Consider the following 23,698-nt stretch of genomic DNA (forward strand, 5'->3'; position numbering starts at 1 on the left):
AGGGGAAAGCTTCCCAAATGGTGAAGCAGTGCTGCACATGTTTCTCTTCTTTTCTATCTCCCCCTTCCCTCTCAATTTCTGACTGTCTTGATCCAATAAGTAAATCAAGATATTTTTTATTAAAAAAAATTAATAGGTTTTGCTTTATTTTGTTTTATCAGAGCACTACTTGGCTCTGGCTTCTGGTGGTGCAGGGGATTGAACCAGGACTTTAGAACCTGGTTCTGCTAGGCAGGGAAGGCTTATTTATCAAAAGAACACTACATTTTGGAATAATGTTCCCAAGTCACTAAATTAGCAACAGGAATTAGAATTCTTTAGAGAATTCTCAAGAGTAAGCTTATGTGAAGAAGACTCTCCATTACTTAACTTTGAGAACTAGGGTTTAATTAAAGAAGGCAGACTATTTCTTCTAATACCAACAAGGTCCCAATATCTTAAGTAGTTTCTGTTGTACTCCACAATTTACATATAATTCAAAATTACAAGACAAAAACATGCAATAAATTACACATTTGGAATTTCAATGAAGAGTCAGATTTCAGATTTCAAACAACTAGGATAGGCAAGACTACAACAAAAGATATTTTTACTTTTTCAAAGCTTGGAAACTGGTAAGACAATACTCATGAAAAACTACCATTTACTGAATACTAAGTCATGCACTGCACTAATAAATTATCTCACTCCTACCCCCCCCCCCCCACACACACACACTTATGGCATAGGTACTAACTCATGTTAAAGAGCTAAAAATGGGGGTTCGGGTTCAGATCTTTTTGATCCTAAAGTCTGAACATTTAATACCTTTCTTCCTCCCAGAGGGAGCACATGAAATTTCAAAAGTGTAAAAACCTTTCTTGCCTTCAAATGGTCATGTCCCTTTAAAAAGATTTCTTTTAGACACTACTTACCAACCTACTAAAACCTCCATAAAGTATACAAAATCCTCCTTGATAATCAGAGAGGTCTACAAAGCCTTCAATATTCCTGTAGTCATAGGAACAGAGGACTCTATTGGTTGCAGGATTAATCTGGTCAAAGCCTCCAGGAGTTACTTCCAAAATAACAGGTTTTCTTGAATCACTCCAATGATGCTTATAGCAGTTGTATCTCTAGAGAAAGAAATATTACCTCTAGATTCATATTTAAACTTACCATTAAGTCATTCTTACAAAGTAGCCAAAATGCAAAACAATTTTTATATTTAGACCTATTAACAAAATTGGTTTTGAGTATTTATTATTTTTAATTGTTTGGTAGTTTATGCTTAACTAAGGATGTTCCAGGTAAGAAGCCTTGGGAAGGCGCTATGACAGCACTAAGGAAAGTTCTGATGCTGTAGTGTATCTCCCTCTCCTCTGTCTCTCTCTCTCTCTCTTTTTTTTTTTTTGCCTCCAGGGTTATTGCTGGGTCTCGGTGCCTGCACTACGAATCCACTGCTCCTGGAGGCCATTTTTCCCATTTTGTTGCCCTTGTTGTTGTGCTTATTGTAGTTGTTATTGTTGCCATAGCTGTTGTTGTTGGATAGGACAGAAAGAAATGGACAGAGGAAGGGAAGACAGAGAGGAGGAGAGAAAGACAGATACCTGCAAACCTGCTTCACCGCTTGTGAAGCAACCTCCTGCAGGTGGGGAGCCGGGGGTTCAAACCAGGATCCTTACGCCGGCCCTTGTGCTTTGCACCATGTGCGCTTAACCCGCTACACTACCGCCCAACTCCCTCCTGTCTCTTTTTATCTGTCTAAATGAAAAAGTAGGACTGCACTCATGAAATCACACATGAACTAGGATCCAGCAACATTAAAGAGACAGAGAAATGTTTACTCTTAACTGGAGACGATATATACTTTTTAAGAGGAACAAAGACTGAGTTACAGTGTTTTGTGAAACCATTTTAAGCCATCCTTATTCAAATTTATAAAAAGAAAATCCTAAATAGAAACATTACTCTGGAGAGACACAGCACTTTGCTGGGGGAGGGGGTGAGATGTATAGCACATACTGTGGGGAGAAGTGAAATTGGACCAATTTAGATACCAACTGGCTTGTAAAACAACATTTATCCAATTTTGGTTTATGCATTATTATCATGTAAATTAGACTTGAAAAAGAACTAAGTTACATTTAAAGAAAACAACAGCATTCAATTTTGATAATCTGAGTTCCATTTATTAATAGGGGACCCTTCTATAAATATAAAACAGCTGAAGTTTAATCTTAGACTTTTCTAGTCACAGGAATTAGAAGGTTATCTTTACAAGTTTGAAGCATTAACAAGTTCAAGTCCCTTTAGATGATAACATTTCCTTGTTGGTTATGGTATCCAGTATCAACAATGATTAGAATGGTCAACATCCATTTACTGCTCAGTTTTATTCTTAAAGAGAAAAAGATTTGAGGTCACTAACCAAAATAATGTGATATAATAATCCAACATAAAGGCAAAATGAAGCAGAATGTCAGGTGTCAAGTGAATACTTAGTCACTCAAAAAAATCCACACATGTTCTACCCATTATATAGGATGATAGTGGGGAGGAGGTTCAACAGATAGAGCAAAGGACTTGCACTTGTGACGCCCCGGGTTCAATTTCCAGGACCAGAGTGGTCATCTTTCTCCCTCCTCCTCCACATCAAAACACATATTTTTAAAATATGGAGAAGGCATAAGCAGTTACACAATTCTTTTTTCTTTTTAAAGGTGTAATTTATGTAAGAGGAAGAGACCAAGGCAAGGGCACCACCCTAGGACATACAGTCCCAGGGACCAAAGCCAGGGTCTGTATCACACGTGTCCTGTGCTCTACTGCTGAGTCACCTTTAAAATTCTTAAAGTAAAACTGGCTGATCAAGAGCACAGCTATTTCTTTTCCCTCCCCTTCTTTCTCACAACAACTTCTAATACTGAATAAGAGAAATTCTCATATATGTATTCATGAGAGTGTATGTATTCATGAGAGTAAGCACTTCACCAATATCCTAACACTAAACATAGCAATGAGGTTCACTAGACCACATCACATCAGGTCCCCTTCCTCAGTAGGACTGATTCAAGGCATCATTTATACTGTGGGCCCATAAAATGAATTCTACACAAAGAGAAGCCTGCACGAACCCAAGAAGATGAATGAATGACACATAGATAGACAGAGGCATATAAGAGAATAGCAACACAACTCTGCAGGAGGAGTGAGTAGAAAACAGGACACAGAAATGGTGTTTTCCTAAACAACTGCTATTTGCATGGATTCCACCCACTCTGCAGGACAGTCTCCACTTCTGCCAGCTGAGGGTCAAGAGTTAATGAGCTGATGGAAACTGATTTGTTCCTCAAAATTACGGAGATGAAGACAGAGTGAACTGAAAAACCCCAATTCCAGTTCTGTCTATGCAAGGGTAGCTTGGGGGCCTGAAGGCCAGATTCAAATCACCCAGGATTGCTGTTTCTAGACTGGGACAAGGTCCATGGCAGAGCTGTGGCAGAATGTATTAGGATTTGTATGCTGTGCACATGAGTCCCCCAGGATCAGCCCGACACTGAATATGCCACAACAATGCCCTAACACCTCTCTCTCTCTCTTATAAAAACCAAAAAAAAAAAAAAAAAGTTAAAGTGTTGTTTAGCCAATAGTAATTAGGGAGAATGAACATGATTTTTCTGGGAGGGTGCTATTACTACTTATTCCTTGTGTAAAACTAAATGAACTACCCTTCAAGCAATCTTCTAGAGATACTGCTGTCATCACAGTTTGAAAGGTGTTAGCTGAAGTTAATTAAAATTAAAAAATCTCAGAGGACTTAATGGGGGTTGTATTGTTATGTGGAAAACTGACAAATACTATGCATGTGAAAACTATTGTATTTACTGTTAAATGTAAAATATTAATCCCCAATAAAGAAATTTAAAAAGTAAATAAATAAATAAAAAAACTAAGTATGTATGCTTTTGAAGCAGCCATTTTTCCAAAACAGATGAGATAGACAGAAGCTCACCTGCTAACATAAGATGATCACAATAAGGACTAAGACATGATCTATAGAAATTTGGCTGGAGCGCATCAGGAGCAAGAGGGAAGCAGACTACTACCTGCCATTAAGCATTTTTAAATGGCTGCTGGGCAACTAGCCAACTATGTGAGCTGAGATGAGGGAGGCTCCCGGGATGTTGAAAGCAGCAGCAGAATGCCCATAGAAAGGATGAGGGCGGGCTGGGGAGACAGCATAAAGGTTTTGCAAAAAACCTTTCAAGCCTGAGACTCTCAGGTCCGAAGTTCAATCCCCAGCACCACCATAAGCCAGAACTGAGCAGTGTTCTGGTGAAAAGAAAAAAAAAAAAAAAGAAAGGATGAGAGATTACAAAAATGCAGGGAGATGGGCACTGCTGCCAGCAAGTACAAGTGAGAGATCCAAACACTGTTATCTATGAGTTTAGGCATTATCCCCTTCCCGTACCACTATAAAAGCAATATATTTTTAGGAAAGAAAGTTTCAAGGGAGTGAATAAAGGCTAAGCTCCAACAGAAATTTCTGGTTCAGTTTAAATGCTGTTAAAACATAACTTCTAGGAAAAGACCTAAGAAATAAGTTCCTAATCAGTCACACATCTTCATTACCTGCCAGATGCTGTGCAAGAATATGACTGCTTTAATAAACTCAAAGCTTTAGAAATTCAAATATGGTCCATCAAGCATGATCAGCAATGTGTTGCTTCCTACTGCCATCTCAAATACTTGCTGAAGACAACCTGAATGGTTAGAGATGTGTCTAATGTCTCATAGGTCTGCCCAAAGATCTTTGTCCCCCACTATCAACATTAACAGTCATAAAATGAATTCCTTATATTCGAATTTCCAGTTAAGTTACACTCATTTGTCACATGCTATCAGGAGACATAGGGAATATTAAAATATGTCTCCTTTAATTTTAAATTTAAAAAACCCTCTTAATTTTTATCATAAAAGGAATGAAAAGACTATAGAATAATTTCTACAATAAAAGGCAACATTTGAATAAAAACAAATACTATTAAATGTTAAATACTTGCCCTTCCTGTGATTTTCCCTTCCGAAAAATCCGTTCTAAATCTCTGAAAGAGGAAACAATCACAGTTTATGACAACAGACTAATAAGCGAAATTCACAATTCAGTCCTTTCTACCCAAAATAAGTAAAATTCCAAACCATAAACTCCAGATTCAAAATTATTACTAAAATTTATACTCTAAAAACATTCAAAATAACATGTAGAACTTTACTGAAACATAAAATCTATGAAGCATACAGCTGCTTTGCTCTAATGAATGTCAGTCAAAAGACTAAAAAAACTTTCAATCTGAAGATTCTTCAGTCTGTCAGCAAGAGGAAAATCAAAGTTTCAGAGTTACGTCAAAGTTCAGCAAGAAAAGACTAAGCATGATGAGAATAGTGGTTTTGTACTTTAATATAACTTTCATTTTAAAATGAAAAGAGTAAAAAAAGTTTAACATTAAACTGTGTATTACCAAAGCTTCTGTAAGAAGTTCTGTTCTGTGCTCTGTAGAAAATTTTAAAGTTTCTGATTTTTTTCCACTGCCTTTTCGAAAGGTGAGGTTGAACTCTGTTCCTTGTCCTTTTCCAACAGGGCTGATGCTGCAAATATCTCCATAAGGCCACTACCAAAATAAGATATGCTTTCAGCTGCAACCCTTATTTTTACTACTGTATTTTTACACATGATTACATGAAAAACAATTAACAAAGTACTAAGATCCAAAAGTGATGTCTTAAAGTATGTAACACAGAATCTAAAGTTTCCCCCACACACACATCAGAGACAAAAATCCTATCAGCATTTCAATTTTAATGATTAATCCTTATTAATGCAAAGTAATTAAATACACAAGGGAAAGAACTGAGGATTACATTTCACATATAATCTACAAATCTGTGAGAAAAAAAAAATCTGTGAAATATCCCAATTCTGATTAAAAAAATCTTGAATATATATGAAATGCCTATATATCCAGGTGTGGGTCAGCCTTGCTTTTATAAATAGCAATCCTATTTTCGTGGCAAGTATTTTCATATAACCGCATCTGTGATGTAACTAATGCATGGCTTGGATTATATAGTAATAATATACCTTTAAACTATAAAGAGAACCAATTTTACATGAGAGAGCTATAATCAATAATAACATATAAAATGTTATATCAAGTTAAATAAAATACCTCCCCTACCCCAGTTATTTTATTTTTATTTTCATTTTTTTGCCTCCAGGGTTATCACTGGGGCTCAGTGCCTGCACTACAAATCCACTCTGCTCCTGGAGGCCATTTTTTCCATTATTGTTGCCGTTGTTGTTATTGTCGTGGTTGTTATTGCTGTCATTGTTGCTGGACAGCACAGAGAAAAATCGAGGAGGGGAAGACAGAGAGGAGGAGAGAAAGACAGACACAAGCAGACCTGCTTCATCACTTGTGAAGCGACTCCCTATAGGTGGGGAGCCGGGTGAGCTTAACTTGCTGCGCCACTACCCGGCCCTTATCCCAGTTATTTATTTTTTATCTCACTAAGCATTATATCATCTCTTTCAACCTTGTTCAGAGTTGACTTTTCCTCTCTCCTCTCCCCTCTCCCCCCGCCTTCTTCTGTTTTATTCAATAAGACAGAAATTGAAAGGGGAGGGGAAGGCAGAGGGGAGAGAAAGAGAGGGACACCTGCAGACCTGCTTCACTGCTAGTGAAGTGTTCCCACTGCAGGTGGGGAGTGGGGGTAGAGTTGACTTCCCTAATCTGACTTCAGAGCAAGAAGTCATTGACTGAATTTTTGGTTTGAAAATTCAAATGGAATTCAAACACTTTAAGGCTTCAGACACAATTACCTGATTTGTTACTTCTAGAGTATTGGGATTATATGTAGTAATCGCATGGGTTCCAACTGAAAAGACACGCTTGTACCTACAAAAGAAGTATTTTAAGTTAGTCTTAAATAAAAATTTTTTAACAAATACTCTGATAGCAATACAAAAAAAGCACTTCAATAAATAGACATGTGGGAGCTGGGTGGTAGTGCACCTGGCTAAGCACACATTACCATGCCCAAGGACACATCTTTAAGTCTTGTCCTCACCTGAGGGGGAAGCTTCACAAGTGGCCAATAATGCTGCAAGTGTCTTTCTCCCCCACCTCCCTATTTCCCTCCCCTCTCAATTTCTATCTTTATCCAATAAGCAGATGAAATCTGAAAAAATAAAATAGGCATGTGTTAACTGATTAATAAATGTAGCTTGTTTTCCATTCTCACAATCAAAAATGTTCTGCACAGCTCCAGTACTCTGTGAGAGCTCCAGTACTACTAGGTGAGACCGTTCCTAGCTCATAGGACTCCTTAATTCCATCTTGAGTGGTGCACTTCCTAACAAAGCCACAGCACCCAGATATGGACCAGGGCCCAAGAGATGGAGCACATGTACACATGCATCCATAAGTTAGGGGAAAATATATACCTTAAAGCAAAAGTGCACAATAGTTTACAGTGAGTCAATAAATGCAGCAAGCAAGTAGAAAGACCTAAAAATATGAAAACATACTTGAATGATGGCTATTTTGGTTACTACTAGGCCACCCCATCATCTAGGGCCCTAGTCAGGGAATCCTGGGATTCCCACATAGACATAATGGGCCTAGACCTCTAATATATCTGTGATTTCACTGTCACTGTTCATCTCCATCCCTACAGGACCTTGCCCTCGATGTGGATCAACAATGGTAGGGACTGCACCATTCTCTGAAGGGAGGTTGGGTCAACAACTCTGCCATTCAAGGAAGATGGGCCCAGCAATGAGTGCAGCCTAAAATGTTTCTAGCTATGACCACAGAATGCAAGCTCAGACCTGCAGGGATACAGAGTTTACACAGGCTTCTGCACTGAATATAGGCCTCGGATCAAGTTGATGGGGCTTATAGTTAATGGTATTTATATACTTTTCCCATAATTGGAAGCTACTCTCTGCCCTGATCCAGCTTTCTAGTTCTCTTTTCAACTCTGACACCATCTCCCCAGACAGTACCTTTAGCCCACCTGCTTAATAGATGTCAAGCTCAGGCAAAAACTGATAAAGTCATGGGCCTCTTGGAATATACCTAAAATAGACCTATTAGCTTCTTCCAAAATGGAGACCCCCAAATCTCATCTACTATATTCTTGCCTTTAGGTTCCTGATTATTATTTTTTTTTTATTTAAATTTTTAATTTAAGAAAGGATTAGTGAACAAAAGCATAAGGTAGGAGGGGTACAACTCCACACAATTCCCACCACCCAATCCCCATAACCCACCCTCTCCCATGATAGCCTTCCCATTCTCTAGCCCTCTGGGAGCATGGACCCAGGGTCGTTGAGGGTTGCAGAAGGTAGAGGGTCTGGCTTCTGTAATTGCTTCCCCGCTGAACATGGGCGTTGACTGGTCGGTCCATACTCCCAGTCTGCCTCTCTCTTTCCCTAGTAAGGTGTGTCTCTGGGGAAGCTGAGCGATTATTTAACGATTTGTTCTGCTTTATATCTTAATGCTTTCTAACTGCCAAGTTGCAGATGCTACTATGACACAAACCTGACTTCCTCAGCTAGAGGACCTCATCAGTGTATCCTGGAGCCCAATTTCCCCTGAGCCCTGCCCCACTAGGTAAAGATAGAAATAGGCTGGGAGTATGAATTGATCTGCCAATGCCCATGTTCAGCGGGGAAGCAATTATAGAAGTCAAACCTCCCACCTTCTGCACCCCATAATGATCCTGGGTCCATGCTCCCAGGGGGATAAAGAATAGGAAAGCTTTTAACGGTGGTTAAAGGATATGGAACTCTGGTAGTGGGAATTGTGTGGAATTAGACCCCTCTTATCCTATGATCTTGACAATATTTTTATTTTATAAATAAATTTTTTAAATGTTCTGCAGACTATGAGGTGGTGCTGGGGCAAAGTGTTAAAAGTCGCAAACAGGAGGTTTCAAGTTCAGCTGCCAGCATCACTCTGGCTCTACCCATCTCTCCTCCTTGTGCCTCTCAATAATAAATAAGTCTCTCCTTTTTTCTAAGTTCTAAAATATTACTGGTATTAAAACTCCCTGACAGTTCACATGAACTAGTAAGAATCCTAAGAGCAAAGTAAAGCCTATGAATAAGACTGAAGTTAGCAAAGTACCACCCTAGGACACCAAAAGATTCTAAATGGAAAAAGTTTACTGTAACAAAAGTAACTGCACAGTACTAATTCTTTCAGAATATCCTTTTAACAAAACTATGATGCAAAGCAAGGAAAAGCTATGGTCTACTCCTAGTCAATCACAACCAGATTCTGGAAACGTAACGATTCCTACTGAAGCAACCACCTATTGCACTGCAGTGTTCCAATTTTATAGACGTGGGAAGCCTATACAGCAGAGAAGCAATTTTCACTTCTCACTTCACCTCCTTCACTTAAAATAGCACATCTAAAGAAGAAAAAACTACTTGGATATTGATAATCCTCTAGGAGAGAGGAATTTATAATGATAAAAGAGAAAACTGAATTAGAAAAAGTATAAAATACTGTTCTTTGGAAATAAAATAGGCAAGGCATTCATTAGCCTAAGAAAACACACAAAAATTAAGAATAAAATAATTTATAACTACAAAGAATAATGATGTATATAAATTCATGCTGATAAATTTGAAAACTAAGACTAAATCAATCCCTATATAGAAGAATTTAAGAAAATTCCAAAAAATTATATCCTACAAAAGCACCAAGGTTCAAACAAAGCAATTAAACTCTAGACAGGTAAGTATCATACTTCTTCCCTCCACCCCCATTTTCTCTATTGAGGGATTAATGGTTTACAGTTAACAGTAAAATACAATAGTTTGTACATGTGTAACAGTTCTCAATTTTCCACAGAACAATCTAACCCCCCACCTAAGTCCACTTCTGCCATCATGTTCCAGGACCTGAACACTCCCTCCTCACCCAAGTCTTTTACTTTGGTGCAATACACCAACTCCAATCCAAGTTCTAGTATCATAGTTCTTAAATTGTTCCAGAAAGTTAAAAACAGCTTCTCAATTCCGTTAGTAATACCAAAATCTGCTAAGACAACACAAGAAAAAAGGGGAAAAGCAATCAACCTGTTATTTAAATAAGAGTAAGTAGCTGATGAACCTGAATTTTAACTTTGATTTTAAATATTTTCCATTTTAAAACAAAATGTTTATTTAGTGACAAAGAGGGATTTAGAGCCAAACTCATGCATTTGCACGGAGTCAAACTTGAGAGCTCATATATGTGGATCTTCTGTTCTACCACTGAGTCACCCCCCTGGGCCCAGTCATTTCACTGAAATTTTAAGACACACATTTGTGGTTTTCACAGTAGAGATAGTATACTTTATTGAATAGATCTTTCAGCAAAAAGACTCTGGAGTTAGATTCCCATTGGATCCAAAGTATTGTCATAATAACTAAGAGCTTTTCTTTCAAATAAATACTGAACTATAAAGTTTTCAGAATTTAAACTTTAGAAATGCAATACTGACTTCTAACCTGGCTATAATACTAGGTTATTGTAATTATGGTCAGACTCCACTTGGACGGTCACTTTCATTTGAAAGGGCTCATTTACCCCAGAAATTTTACTCCTCTGAAAAAAAGAAAGAAGAGTGGACTAGGGCACACTATCTGCAACTATCTACCCCAAAAACTCAGGCAGATGGCATTCCACTTCTCTCAGAAGAGCACTCCATGAAATCCAGTATTGTAAGATTATTGTGATCATTCTATCACAATGAGGTCCACATTTTTTTCCAGCTCATAAAAAAACTAGATTTCTGAAAAGCAAACTTTTTAAGAGCAGTTTTAGGTCCACAACAATACAGAGCAGAAGGTACAGAGATTTCAGTATTACCTATGCACAAACTCTGCCGCTGTCAAAAGCCACACCAGAGTAGTACATCTGTTGCAACTGAAGAGCCTACATCACCAACACATTATAAACCAAAGTCCATGGTTTATTTCTCAGTTCACCCTTGGTGAACTTTTTTTTGTTTGTTTAAGATTTATTAACGAGAAAGTTAGAGAGAGAGAGGATCAGAGCATCACTCTGCTACTTGTGTTGCTGGGATTTGAACTTAGGACTTCATGCTTGAGGGTCCAACACTGTCATCCACTATACAACCTTCTGGGACAGGCTGTACTTTCTATGACTTTGGACAAATGTATAATGACACTTATACTGTCATTCAACAGCATTTCAAGGCCACAAGAATTCTCTAAGTCTATTCATCTCTTCCTCTCCTCAATCATGGATGTACTGTCTCCAAAGCTTGCCTTTTTTTCACATATCATATAATTGAGATCACATATTATATAACCTATCTTAGTAGGCTTCTTTCATTTAATAGTATGTGTGTTAGTTTCTTCCATAGTTTGATGGTTTACTGAGTAAATACTGCATTGTCTGGATGGATTAGTTTATCCATTGACCTACTAAAGGTCACTGTGATTATTTATGAATTTAGGTAATTATGAAAAGAAAAGTTGCTATAAATGCATGGGTCTTGTATGGGTTTAAGTTTACTAAAGAATGCAACTGTTGGATCATATGGTTTAATTTTTGCTAATGAACCACCCCTTGATTTCCAAAGGATCTGTGATGGAGTCATTTTATACTTCTTAACAAAGGATCTGTGACGGCGTCACTTCATGCTTCTTAACAAAGGATCTGTGATGGCGTCACTTCATGCTTCTGTAACAAAGGATCTGTGACGGTGTCATTTCATGCTTCTGTAACAAAGGATCTGTGACGGCGTCACTTCATGCTTCTTAACAAAGGATCTGTGACGGCGTCACCTCATGCTTCTGTAACAAAGGATCTGTGACGGCGTCACTTCATGCTTCTGTAACAAAGGATCTGTGACGGCGTCACTTCATGCTTCTTAACAAAGGATCTGTGACGGCGTCACTTCATGCTTCTGTAACAAAGGATCTGTGATGGTGTCATTTTATACTTCTTAACAAAGGATCTGTGACGACGTCACTTTATGCTTCTGTAACAATGTATCTGTGATGGCGTCATTTCATGCTTCTGTCATGTGCTGCTTCGTGATGGGATATATTCTAGGAGATGCATCCTCAGGCAATTTCACTGCTGTACAATTCTAGCGTTTGCCCTTCTTCCGTAGCCAGTCAACAGCGTCAGATTGAGCCTGATGTAAAGTTTCGAGACCTCCTTTGAATCTGGAGAGGTGGCAGCCGTTGACTATGTGGGTCATAGTCTGTCTGTAGCCGCAGGGGCAGTTCAGGTCGTCTCTGTCTCCCCAGCGATGGAATATAGCGGCACACCGGCCATGGCCTGTTCGATAGCGATTAAGGAGGGCCCGATCATAACGTGCTAGGTCAAAGCCGGGTTGACGCTTGCAGGGGTCTGTGATGAGGTGTTTGTTCTTTACCTCAGCTGACTGCCAACTCTGTTTCCAAGAGTCTGGAACAGAGAAGTTCAGTGTAGGCGTAGGGGACCAGATTGGGTGACGAGACATCAAGCGTTGGACAGGGTGGGCGAAGATATCCACGTATATTGGCAGGTCCGGTTGAGCGTAGACGTGGGAAATGAACTTAGATGATCCCGACGAATATCTGGCGGGGCAATGTTGCTAAGAACTGGCAGCCAGGGAACCGGGGTGGAACAGATGGTTCCAGAAATGATCCTCATGGAGGAATATAATTTGGAATTGACCAAGTGGACATGGGGGCTACGGAACCATACTGGGGCACAGTATTCTGCAGTGGAATAGCATAATGCCAGAGATGATGATCATAGTGTGGAAGCACTCGCGCCCCATGAGGAGCTGGCCAGTCTTGCAATGATGTTATTCCTCGCGCCCACCTTTGCTGCAGTTTTTATGAGATGTTCATGAAATGACAGGGTGCGATCGAGAGTAACGCCAAGATAGACTGGCTGGGCTTCATGCCGGATTCTCGTATCGCCAAGCTGCACATTAAGCTCACGCGAGGCCGAGGCATGGTGTAGATGGAAAACAGATGATACCGTTTTTGCAGTGCTTGGGATTAGTCGCCATTTTTTACAGTAATCAGATATCAGAGACATGTCTTTCGTGTTTCCTCGAGGATGTCGAACTTGGATGCCTGAGTTGCATAGCAGATGTCATCGGCGTAGATGAACTTCCTTGAAGAAGTTTCTGGGAGGTCATTGATGTAAATATTAAATAGCGTAGGAGCCAGAACAGAGCCCTGGGGGAGGCCACTTGAGACAAGTCTCCATCTGCTAGACTTGTCACCCAGATGCACCCGGAATCTTCTGTTTTGGAGAAGAAACGATATAGTGTTGGCCACCCATGGAGGCAAGCATCTTGAGATCTTGACTAGGAGACCACGGTGCCAGACCGTGTCATAGGCTGCTGTGAGATCCACAAAGACAGCACCCGTCTTTAAATTCTTCTGGAATCCATTTTCAATGTAAGTTGAGAGGGCCAGGGCTTGTTCGCAGGTAGATCTTCCTGGGTGGAAACCAGCTTGGGCGGGTGATAGGAATTTCTCTGTAAGATGAGAGATACGTGACAGAAGAAGCCTCTCAAGGAGTTTGTAACACACGGAGAGGAGAGAAATTGGTCTATAGCTGGCAGCCAGTGTTGGGTCTTTCTTTGGTTTCAAAACCGCTATTATCTTCGCACGACGCCAAATTTTGGGCATAGATTAGGATTCCAAGATGTGGGACAATGCTGTGCAATGTCAGGGTGTAATTCCACAGACCTACACAGGATAGTCTACCACACCTAGGCTGCAGAGTTAGTATATGCTACTAGGACAATTGTGTATAATTTGTTTTTGATTAGCTATGGGCAGAGTAGATAGCATAATGGTTATGCAAAGAGATTCTCATGCTTGAAGCTCCTAAATCCCAGGTTCAACACTCCCCCACCACCACCTTAATGTCAGAGCTGATCAGTATCAGTGCTCTGATTAAAAAAAAAAAAAAAAAAACAGACAAATGTATGACTCTAGTTCTGCTCCAACTTGATACAAAAATAAATAAGAGGGAGTCGGGTGGTGGCGACTTAAGCGGGTTAAGCGCACGTGGCGCAAAGCGCAAGGACCAGCATAAGGATCCCGGTTCAAGCCCCCGGCTCCCCACCTGCAGGGGAGTCACTTCACAAGCAGTGAAGCAGGTCTGCAGGTGTCTGTCTTTCTCTCCTCCTCTCTGTCTTCCCCTCCCCTCTCCATTTCTCTCTGTCCTATCCAACAACAACATCAGTAACAACAATAATAACCACAACAATGTTAAACAACAAGGGCAAAAAAAGGAAAAATAAATAAACATAAAAAATAAGAGAAATTTTAAGTCTCAGTCAGTCATTACTAACATTACTTTTTTTCATATGCACATACAAGCTCACAGGACAAGAAGTGCTACGTTAAGCTTGCTCTTTATAGTTAATGCAATATTATGCTCTATGTATATGAAAAGTAAATACAGTGTGGTTCCTAGATCTATTTACTACTCAAGGAAAGACTACAAATCTCTCAAATATACAGTTGCTAAGGCTGTTATAAGAAACTAAAGAGACTCATAATACCCTCCATATGCCAATTTTCTGACTTTGCTTAACAGAATGAAGAGGAAATATTCAAACCAAGTTTTCTACAAAGCGAACAATGGTCTCTAATTCAGGAACTCATAGAATTGTGCTATTAAAAGGAAATGAAGTTAAACACTAAACTCTTTCAAAATTATAGTTTGCTAATGCAAACCAACAGAGTTCTATGTTGCATCACTGTAAGTCACCACACCATTACCTAAAGAAATGGAAAATTAAGAATATGAACAGAAGTTATTGGTTTTGTGCATGTGTAATATTTTATCTATCTGAGTCTTGATCTGGAATAATGTGGGTACCTGTCAAAGTAAGTAGTGCAAACTCACTTTATCTATTACCACTCAAACTTTCCCCCAGCAGGTGGAGACCAGGGACTTGAACCTGGGTCCTTGCACACTATAACATGTGTACTGAATCAGGTGCCACCACCTGGTTCCCTTACTGTTCAAAAAAACCAGAGACTAAACATTTCGGTAAGTCAATAGGTGTCATTCATTAAATATTCAATGTGTTCAAGGAATGATTAAAGATCTTTACATGTTCCATATCACTTCATTTAACCCTTACAGCAACCTGAGGGGTAGGGCCACTCATTTTACAGAGCACGTTTACCTTGGTCCAATCAGGTTAGCTATTAAAAATGTCTTGACCCCCCTCCCAAGGAAAAGAAAAGATGGGCTGGGGAGGTGACCCAGCTGTAAAGTGTGTGCAAGGCCCTAAGTTCAATTCCTAACACTGCATAAAATGAAGTGTTCCTCTAGTCTCTTTCTCTCTCTCTAAGAAGGGAATATATTTAAAGAATAAATCAAAACTGTAAACAAAGGTTTTAAAAATAAAGAAGAATCAAATCCAATGTTTAGATGAAGTTACAGGCCAGAAGAAAACACCAAACACTACTGGCTTATTTCCTGTGACAGTCAAAGAGATAGGAAATTGTGTGGGTCACACACAGGCTAGCCTCTGACAACCAAGTTGCAACGTTAACACTGTTGCTCCTGCATACAATGGGTGGGTAAAATCCAAAGGAGGGTAGTGGTAACTGCTTTACTTTGCACTTGATCGTTGCTCTTCTTACCAAACTCTCTCCCAAGATAGATAAAGAAAACCAGAAATGTCAAAAAGAACAGTAAGCTATCTAAATCTAGCATTTGCATTTGAAATACGTACATATGCTTTTTAGACAAGAAAGGATGAGGGGCCTTATTTCAGGATACCGAAAAAATGCTTTTAAAAAATGCTTTCTAGAAGCATAGTCACATGAACCTAAAGAATACTTACTTTCCCCTCCAGGAGTGTTTTGTCGTATAGAAACAAGCCAAGTCCTTATTTTCCCGAATTGTGTTCATTTTGTGCTAAAACCTGGAAGACAAAAAAATGTTGGTGAATTTAACACAGTGTTAGCTTTAATTTTTTGAATGACCCCGACAGTACTTTCATCACCTGCCTTACGGCACAACTACTTCTACAAGGCCATCAGGCTACCAAAGGCACACCTGCTCAGTTCTGCCAGTTCAGCTCTGTCAGCACACTGGGTTATGACAGCCTGATCCCCTCAACCACAGTGGGTTTCTTGAGGACAGAAACCCTCTATCAACATCTCAAGTGTCAAGAATCAAACAAAAAATGAATAGAATCTTTGAGAAAAAAACGAATGCATCTTAAACCTTACATTACCAAACAATGCCTTGCCTCAGAATGGATACTCCTAGAAAATTTCTGCAAAGTATCAAACCAACTCGGAACTGTTTTTGCTGATCTGCTATGGGTCAGGCATTTTGCTGCCACTATAATGGGAACCTCTTGTAAATAACATTTAACTTAAAAATAACAGTAGTCCCTAAAAGTAAATCATCTTCCATCCTACCATCCAAAAATATAAACTCTAGTCTCCCTCCTTCTGCTAAGATTTTTTAAATCAAACTGAAATAGTCGTTTGAACTGCTTAACCCGTTTTCACAGAATTTTTTGTCCATCACAGAATCTTACCCCGAGGAATGAAATATTCTTTGAGAAGTTACCTTTAAGGTTGCATGGTATTATACTGTATGGATACAGCGGAATAACGCTCCTTAAATTGCAAACATCAATATAAATGCATAAACTGAGTACAGTCAGGAACTTGTGTAACACTTGGCTAGCAGAATTCTTTTGTTCAATAAGATATAAGACATTTCAGAGTTGTCAAACGTGTGTGATGAAGTGCACACATGGTATGAATTTCCTACCAGCCCAAGGGTCTATCTTATGTACAGTAGTATTCTAAGATTAGTGTCTTGGCTATAAATCAGAAGTGGAAAAAAAAACCAAGAATCCATTTGTTTTACTAAAAAAAAAATTAAATTTTGCCAATTTTATACAGGATAAATTGTTGGGACTGGCTACTAATGAAAGCTGAAAATATTATAATAATTATAGTAATAATCTGTTTCACTCTGATTATAGGTTAAACATGAATGTGATAATTTATTTCTTTTGTGATTCGGCTTTCTCACTACCCTTAGTAATTAGAAATGCATTCTCAAAATTTGTTGTTTATTCATTCATCAACTTATGCTATTTGTGTTACTTCTATTTTAAGGCTATTATGAATCATGTGGCTATAATCATTTGTTTCGTTTATGTTAGATACATGTACCTAAGTAGTTAAAAATAAAAGTTTTAAAAACTGTATGCAGGGATTCAGGTGGTAGCGCAGCGGGTTAAGTGCAGGTGGTGCGAAGCGCAAGAATGCGTATAAGGATCCTGGTTCGAGCCCCCGGCTCCCCAGCTGCAGGGAAGTCCCTTCACAGGCAGTGAAGCAGGTCTGCAGGAGTCTTTCTCTCCCCCCCGTCTTGCCCTTCTCGCTCCATTTCTCTCTGTCCTATCTAACAACAACAATAACTATAACAAAAACAACAATGGCAACAAAAGGGAAAATGAATAAATATAAGAAAGAAAAAAAACTGTATGCAGAGCTGGGAAACAAGCATGATACCTCTGATACCACAAATAACATCTTCAGTCCAGTTTTATATATATATCCACCAGGGTTCTAGCTGGGCTCAACACTACATGACATGTCGACTGATTCTAGTGGCCTTTTTTTCCCCTTTTTTGCTTTTTGACAGAGACAGAGAAATTGAGAGGGAAAGGGAGCTAGAGAGGGAGAAAGAGAAACACCTGAAGCATGGTTCCACAACTCAGGAAATTTCCCTCTACGGGTAAGGACTACAAGCTTGAATCCAGGTCCTTGAGCATGGTAACGTGTACTCTCCCCTGTGCACCGCCACCAGGCCCCGATACTTATTACAGAGGGGAGGAGAGATGCTGAGGGTGGAGATAAAGTCATCAGTCAATGAACTGTTCCACAGCCCCTGGGTTTGAACCCAAGGCCTTCCACATGATACGGTACGGTATGCACTCTACCCACTGAGATACATCCTTGGCCCTGTAGGCAAGACATTTTTAAAGATACCTCTTTTCTGAAATTGCCCACTTCCTTCTACTTGTGTTAGCAAATTAGTAAGACAGATCACACCTTTATTCAAACGTCACCTTTACAATGAAGCCCAGCCTAACCTGCTCTTAAGTGAGACCACCCTCTTCATTCTAGAGACCATCCAGTCTGATTCCTGTTCATTTTCCCTCCATGGCACCTTTCATAGTCTAGTGTGTAATTTACTATACTTAGTATTTCATTAATCCTAGCAGTTTCACTGCCATGTACATGAGGCAGATTTGAGGCTGGCCCCCAATACACTGAAAGAAGCTTTGGTGTGGTGTCTGTGTCTTTCTCTCTCTGTTGCTCTCTCTCCGTTTTGTTTTGTTTTAAAAAAAAAAAAAAAAAAAAAAAAAAAAAAAAAAACCTAGTAGTCCAGAGAGGGTTTTTTTGTTGTTTTTAAGGTTTGTCAACATTTTGGAAAATGACATAAATCCACATTCTAAGCAGGGAAAAAAAAACCCCACAAGCAACAGCAAATTTAGAAAAACTGTCCTTATTACTCAAGAGGAAATTTTCCTTAACAGTCAACTGACACCTTCCTACTATAAAAACAGTTAAATATAGTCCATGACAGATGATATGCTGGGAATTTTTGTTTTTGTTTTGTTTTTTGGGACTGCATAGCTGGATGATACAGGTAGCCAACTACAACATTAACCCAGGAAACAATATTAGTACTGCTTTGAAATCATCTATAGTAAATGGTATCGCTGCAAAGAAACTTAATAGAATCTTTGTTAAGTGCCAACTAAGTAAAACATATAGGTCTTACTGATAAATAAAATATGAAAATGTGTTGTCATTTATTGGATAGAGAGAAAGACACTGAGAGGAGAGGGAGAGGGAGAGGGAGAGGGAGAGGGAGAGGGAGAGGGAGAGGGAGAGGGAGAGGGAGAGGGAGAAAAAGAGAGATACCTGGCAGCACTGCCTCAGAGGTTCATGAAGCTTTCCCCTGGCAGGTGAGGACCAGGGACTTGAACCTGGGTCTTTGTGCATTGTAACAAGAGCATTCAGCTAGGTGCGCCACCACCTGGCCCCCAAATTTCTCATCTTATTGAGAGAGAGAAGGCAACCAGAGCACTGCTCTACCACTACAGTGATGTTGGTGTTCATACCCAAAGTGCCAGGTATACAAGGCACACCCAGCCCCCAGAAGAAAATACATTTGAGTGAAGACTGACTGCTACAATTATGGAATGTAAAAATCAAAAGTAAACTTAATAACTTCACGTGTTGGGGGGGAGGGTGAAGAAGTAAATACAAAATTTTTTTTAATCTAAATAACAGCCTCATAGCTATCACTAAATTGGAAGAGTTTATAGCAAACATCTTCTGTGAGAGAAATTTTGTTTTGCTTGTCCAGACAGAAGCAGTGAGGCTGAGAGACAAGGAAACAACCTGAAGCCTCCTTCAGTGCAGTGGCGGCTGGGCTCAAACCTGGCTCGACCATGTAGCAAAGCAGCACACTATCCAAATAAGCTATCTGGCCAGCCCTGTGTCAAGATTTATCTACAGCTTTGAGACCTATGAACTTGGAGGCAATGAGAGCATCATTCCACCAGAGAGTTCTTACATTAGAAAAGATAAAAAGGAGAAACGAGGGAGTCGGGTGGTAGTGCAGCAGGTTAAGCACAGGTGGCACAAAGCGCAAGGACCTGTCTAAAGGATCCCGGTTCAAGCCCACAGCTCCCCACCTGCAGGCGAGTCACTTCACAGACGGTGAAGCAGATCTGTAGGTGTCTGTCTTTCTCTCCCCGACTTCCCCTCCTCTCTCCATTTCTCTGTCCTATCCAACAACTATGGCATCAACAATAATAACTACAACAATAAAACAACAAGGGCAACAAAAGGGAATAAATAGAATTAAAAAAATAAATAATGAGAAAAGATTAGAACTTATAACACATTAATATAAAGTGAAACTACTGGAGGTCATACAAATTGCCTGATAAAGTTTAATGTCACTATCAGAGAAATGCAACTGAAAATGACAAGCAAGCACTTCGCAGCTAGTAGAGTAGTACTGTAAAAAAGAATATGGTCTGGGAAGAATGTAGAGAAAATGGAAGGAACCCTTTGATACTGTTGATGGGAATGAAAATGGTGCAGGTACTATGGAAAACAGTATGGAAGTTCCTCAAGAACTTAAAACAAGGGGCCAGGTGGCGGCACACCTGTTGAGCGCACGCACATGTTGTACTTACTGCTCAAGGACCTGAGTTCCAGCCCATGGTTCCACCTGCAGGGAGAAAGCTTTGCAAGTGGTGAAGCAGGACTGCAGCTCTCGGTCTCTCTCTTCCTCCCTCTCTCTCTTCCTCCCTCCCTCCTTTCCCTATTGATTTCTGGCTATCTCTATTCAATAAATAAAGACTAATAAAAAACTTAAAACAGCTACCATGATTTTGCCATTGAATTTCTTGGGGGCTTAACCAAACAAAGTTAGGATCTTGAAGAGATAGCATTTATATGCTACCAGAACGCCAACCTGACTTCCCTGGACAGACAACCCCACCAATGTGTCCTGGAGCCCCGCTTCCCCAGAGCCCTGCCCCACTAGGGAAAGAGAGAGACAGGCTGGGAGTATGGATCGACCTGCCAATCCCAATGTTCAGTGGGGAAGCAATTACAGAAGTCAGACCTTCCACCTTCTGCACCCCACAATGACCCTGGGTGTTGGGAACATGTGTAAGCCTGATAGAGCTTAGGAAGAACCACCCCCATCTTTGGATGGAAGTCTGAGAAGATAACCTCTTGGTAAGTCTCTCTCAACCGAGGTGAGCATAAGGGGGGAAACTCAGACTTGGTTCTTTCCTTCTTGACTCTCAGGCCCACAGATACCCCAGTACTTCCCTCCATTAACTGCAGGCCACATGGCCACAGATTCACTTATTCAAAGTCACCTTCTGATCACAGAAGAACACACCTTATTACACACTTCATCACACACCTCAGACCCTAGACAAGAGAAATTCCAAACTATATGGCCTTTCGATATTCATCTTCTCTCTGTCTCACCCTATAGGTTTAACCCCTATGCTTCTCTCAAATACCTTTGGATAATTAAGTTGCTTATGTCATGGAGAATAACTGTCTTGTATCTCATCAATTCCTGTCATACCAGCCCCCTACCTTAGGGGGCATGCTGACTGTTAAGAGACCTGTAATTTCTGACACATTTCAACAATAATTACCTCCATTGCTTTTCTATTTAACTCATGTCCACTTTGCTAATAAATGGACTCTAGGATTCTGGGACTCTAGGACTCAGATTCTAGGCACGCTAAGAGTCCCCTGGTGTCTTTTACTTCGTGTCACCTGTTGTGAGCGAGAAAGAACCAGCCCGTTACCTTTCCCCTGGAGACCACCCCGCTGGAGAGGGAGAGAGATACCCTGAAACCTGGGTCCATATTCCCAAAGGAATAAAGAATAGGGAAGCTATGAGGGAAGTGGATGGGCTGGGATATTGAGTTCTGGCGGTGGGAACTGTACCCCTTTTATCCTATGGTCTTGTCAGTGTTTCTATTTTATAAATAAAAATTTAAAAAATTAAAGGAAAGAAATAACGTAAATGTCCATCAACAGATGGATGATTTTTACTTTTGATTAGGGAAAAAATATTTACAAGACAGCTGTCACAGGGGTACAATTTCTCATTCTTCTGTGATCAGTGCCTGCACACTGCTTCTACCGCTACGTACGTTCTCCAGCATCATATGAACAATTTCCACCTACGTACGTTCTCCAGCATCATATGAACAATTTCCACCTATGTACGTTCTCCAGCATCATATGAACAATTTTTTTTTAAGTTAGAAGATAGGGCTATTTTTTTTAATGTTTTTTTTGTATGTTAATGAGAGAAAGATACACAGAGGCGGCAGTGGGGGGCGAGGAAGACACGGCAGAACACTACTCAGCTCTGGCTTATGGTGGTACAGGGGACTGAAGCTGGGACTTCACAAATACTCAGGCATGAAAATATTTTGCATAACCATTATGCTATCTCCCTACCTACATCACTGTATGAACAAACTTTAGTGTGGCAAAGCTGTACAATGAACTAGAGTACTGAATACAACCTTAAAAAAGGAAATTTTGGGAGTCAGGCAGTAGCGCAGTGGGTTAAGTGCATATGGCGCAAAGTGCAAGGGCCGGCTTAAGGATACCGGTTTGAGCCCCCGGCTCCCCACCTACAGGGCAGTCGCTTCACAAGCGGTGAAGCAGGTCTGCAGGGGTCTATCTTTCTCTCCCCCTCTCTGACTCCCCTCTTCTCTCCATTTCCCTCTGTCCTATCTAACAATGACGACATCAATAACAACAACTACTACAACAACAATAAAAACAACAAAGGCAACAAAAGGGAAAATAAATAAATAAATAAATAAGACTTTTTTAAAAAAGGAAATTTTAGGGGTGGCAAACTATCTCACTTGGATAGTACGCTTTCTTGTCATGTGAGCAACCTAGGTTTGAACTCAGTGCTCACTGCACTGGAGGAAGCTTTGGTGTTGTGGTTTCTTTGACTCTTTGCCTCTCTGTCTCTATTAAAAAGGTCATCTTGGCGCAGTGAATCCTCAGGAATGACAATAATCAATGACAACAAAAATTCTAAAAACATAAAAGGAAAATTCTGTAATATGTGACAACTGGGAGTATGGATAAAAATTGCTTTTGGGGTACAGAAAGTGGAAGATCCAGCTTCTGTAACTGCTTCTCCACTGGACATGGGTATTGACAGGTTGATCCATACCCGCAGTGTGTTTCTACCTTTCCTTAGTGAGGCGGGGAGGTAAGGTTCCAAGACACACTGGTGAGGTCATCTACCCAGGAAAGTCAGGATGGAATCATGAGAGCATCTGCAACTTGGTGGCTGCAAGGTGGCAAAATACAGAGTGGGACAAAATGATTAATGAACAGGAAACAAAAATTAGGAGCAAAGCAGATGAGAACAGAGATCTCATGGTAGAAAGAAGCTAGGAAGTCTATTTTAGACATGTTCCTAGGGTCCCATGACTACTGTAGTTTTTTTTGCTTGAGTTTGATAGTAACAGAGTTGTACAAAAATATTGTCTGAGAAGATGGTGTCAGAGTAGAGAAAAAGGGCTAGAAAGTTGAATTAGGGTAGAAAGTAACTCCCATTCTTGAAAAAAAAAAAAATCTACTGGAAGTCGGGCTGTGGTGCAGTAGGTTAAGCGCAGGTGGCGCAAAGCGCAAGAACCGGCGTAAGGATTCTGGTTCGAGCCCCCGGCTCCCCACCTGCAGGGGAGTCACTTCACAAGTGGTGAAGCAGGTGTACAGGTGTCTCTTTCTCTCCCCCTCTCTGTCTTCCACTCCTCTCTCCATTTCTCTGTCCTATCCAGCAATGATGACTACAATAACTACAACTACAACAAGGGCAACAAAAGGGAATAAATATTTTTTAAAAAGGAAAAAAATCTACTAATAAAATTAACTGTTTACCTCATCTACCTGATCCACAGTGTGTGTGTGTGTGTGTGTACACGTACATGTCACAAAAGCCTGTGTAACCTCTGAGTCTCTACTGGTCTTAGCTTGGAGTCCACGGTCACAGCTGGGAACACTTGAGGCTGCACTCAG

At 40.1% G+C, this 23,698-nt stretch overlaps 1 protein-coding gene across 2 annotated transcripts in view; it reads right to left on the reverse strand.

The window, feature by feature from the left end:
• Positions 1-23,698, reverse strand: part of DNAJC13 (DnaJ heat shock protein family (Hsp40) member C13) — a 149,734-nt gene that overhangs the window by 104,421 nt on the left and 21,615 nt on the right. Inside the window, exons 2-6 of one of the 2 annotated variants that reach the window (XM_060180241.1) lie at positions 15,898-15,978; positions 6,863-6,938; positions 5,502-5,651; positions 5,046-5,087; positions 915-1,115 (exon numbers count right to left, since the gene is read on the reverse strand). In XM_060180241.1, the coding sequence (XP_060036224.1) occupies positions 915-1,115; positions 5,046-5,087; positions 5,502-5,651; positions 6,863-6,938; positions 15,898-15,965 (537 nt within the window). In that variant the 5' untranslated portion in view covers positions 15,966-15,978. Of the gene's footprint in view, positions 1-914; positions 1,116-5,045; positions 5,088-5,501; positions 5,652-6,862; positions 6,939-15,897; positions 15,979-23,698 lie in introns of those variants that run through there. The other variant, XM_060180240.1, reaches the window with a different exon arrangement.

The sequence above is a fragment of the Erinaceus europaeus genome, chromosome 21, assembly GCF_950295315.1.
Source record: "Erinaceus europaeus chromosome 21, mEriEur2.1, whole genome shotgun sequence".
In the NCBI taxonomy this organism is placed as follows: Eukaryota; Metazoa; Chordata; class Mammalia; order Eulipotyphla; family Erinaceidae; genus Erinaceus; species Erinaceus europaeus.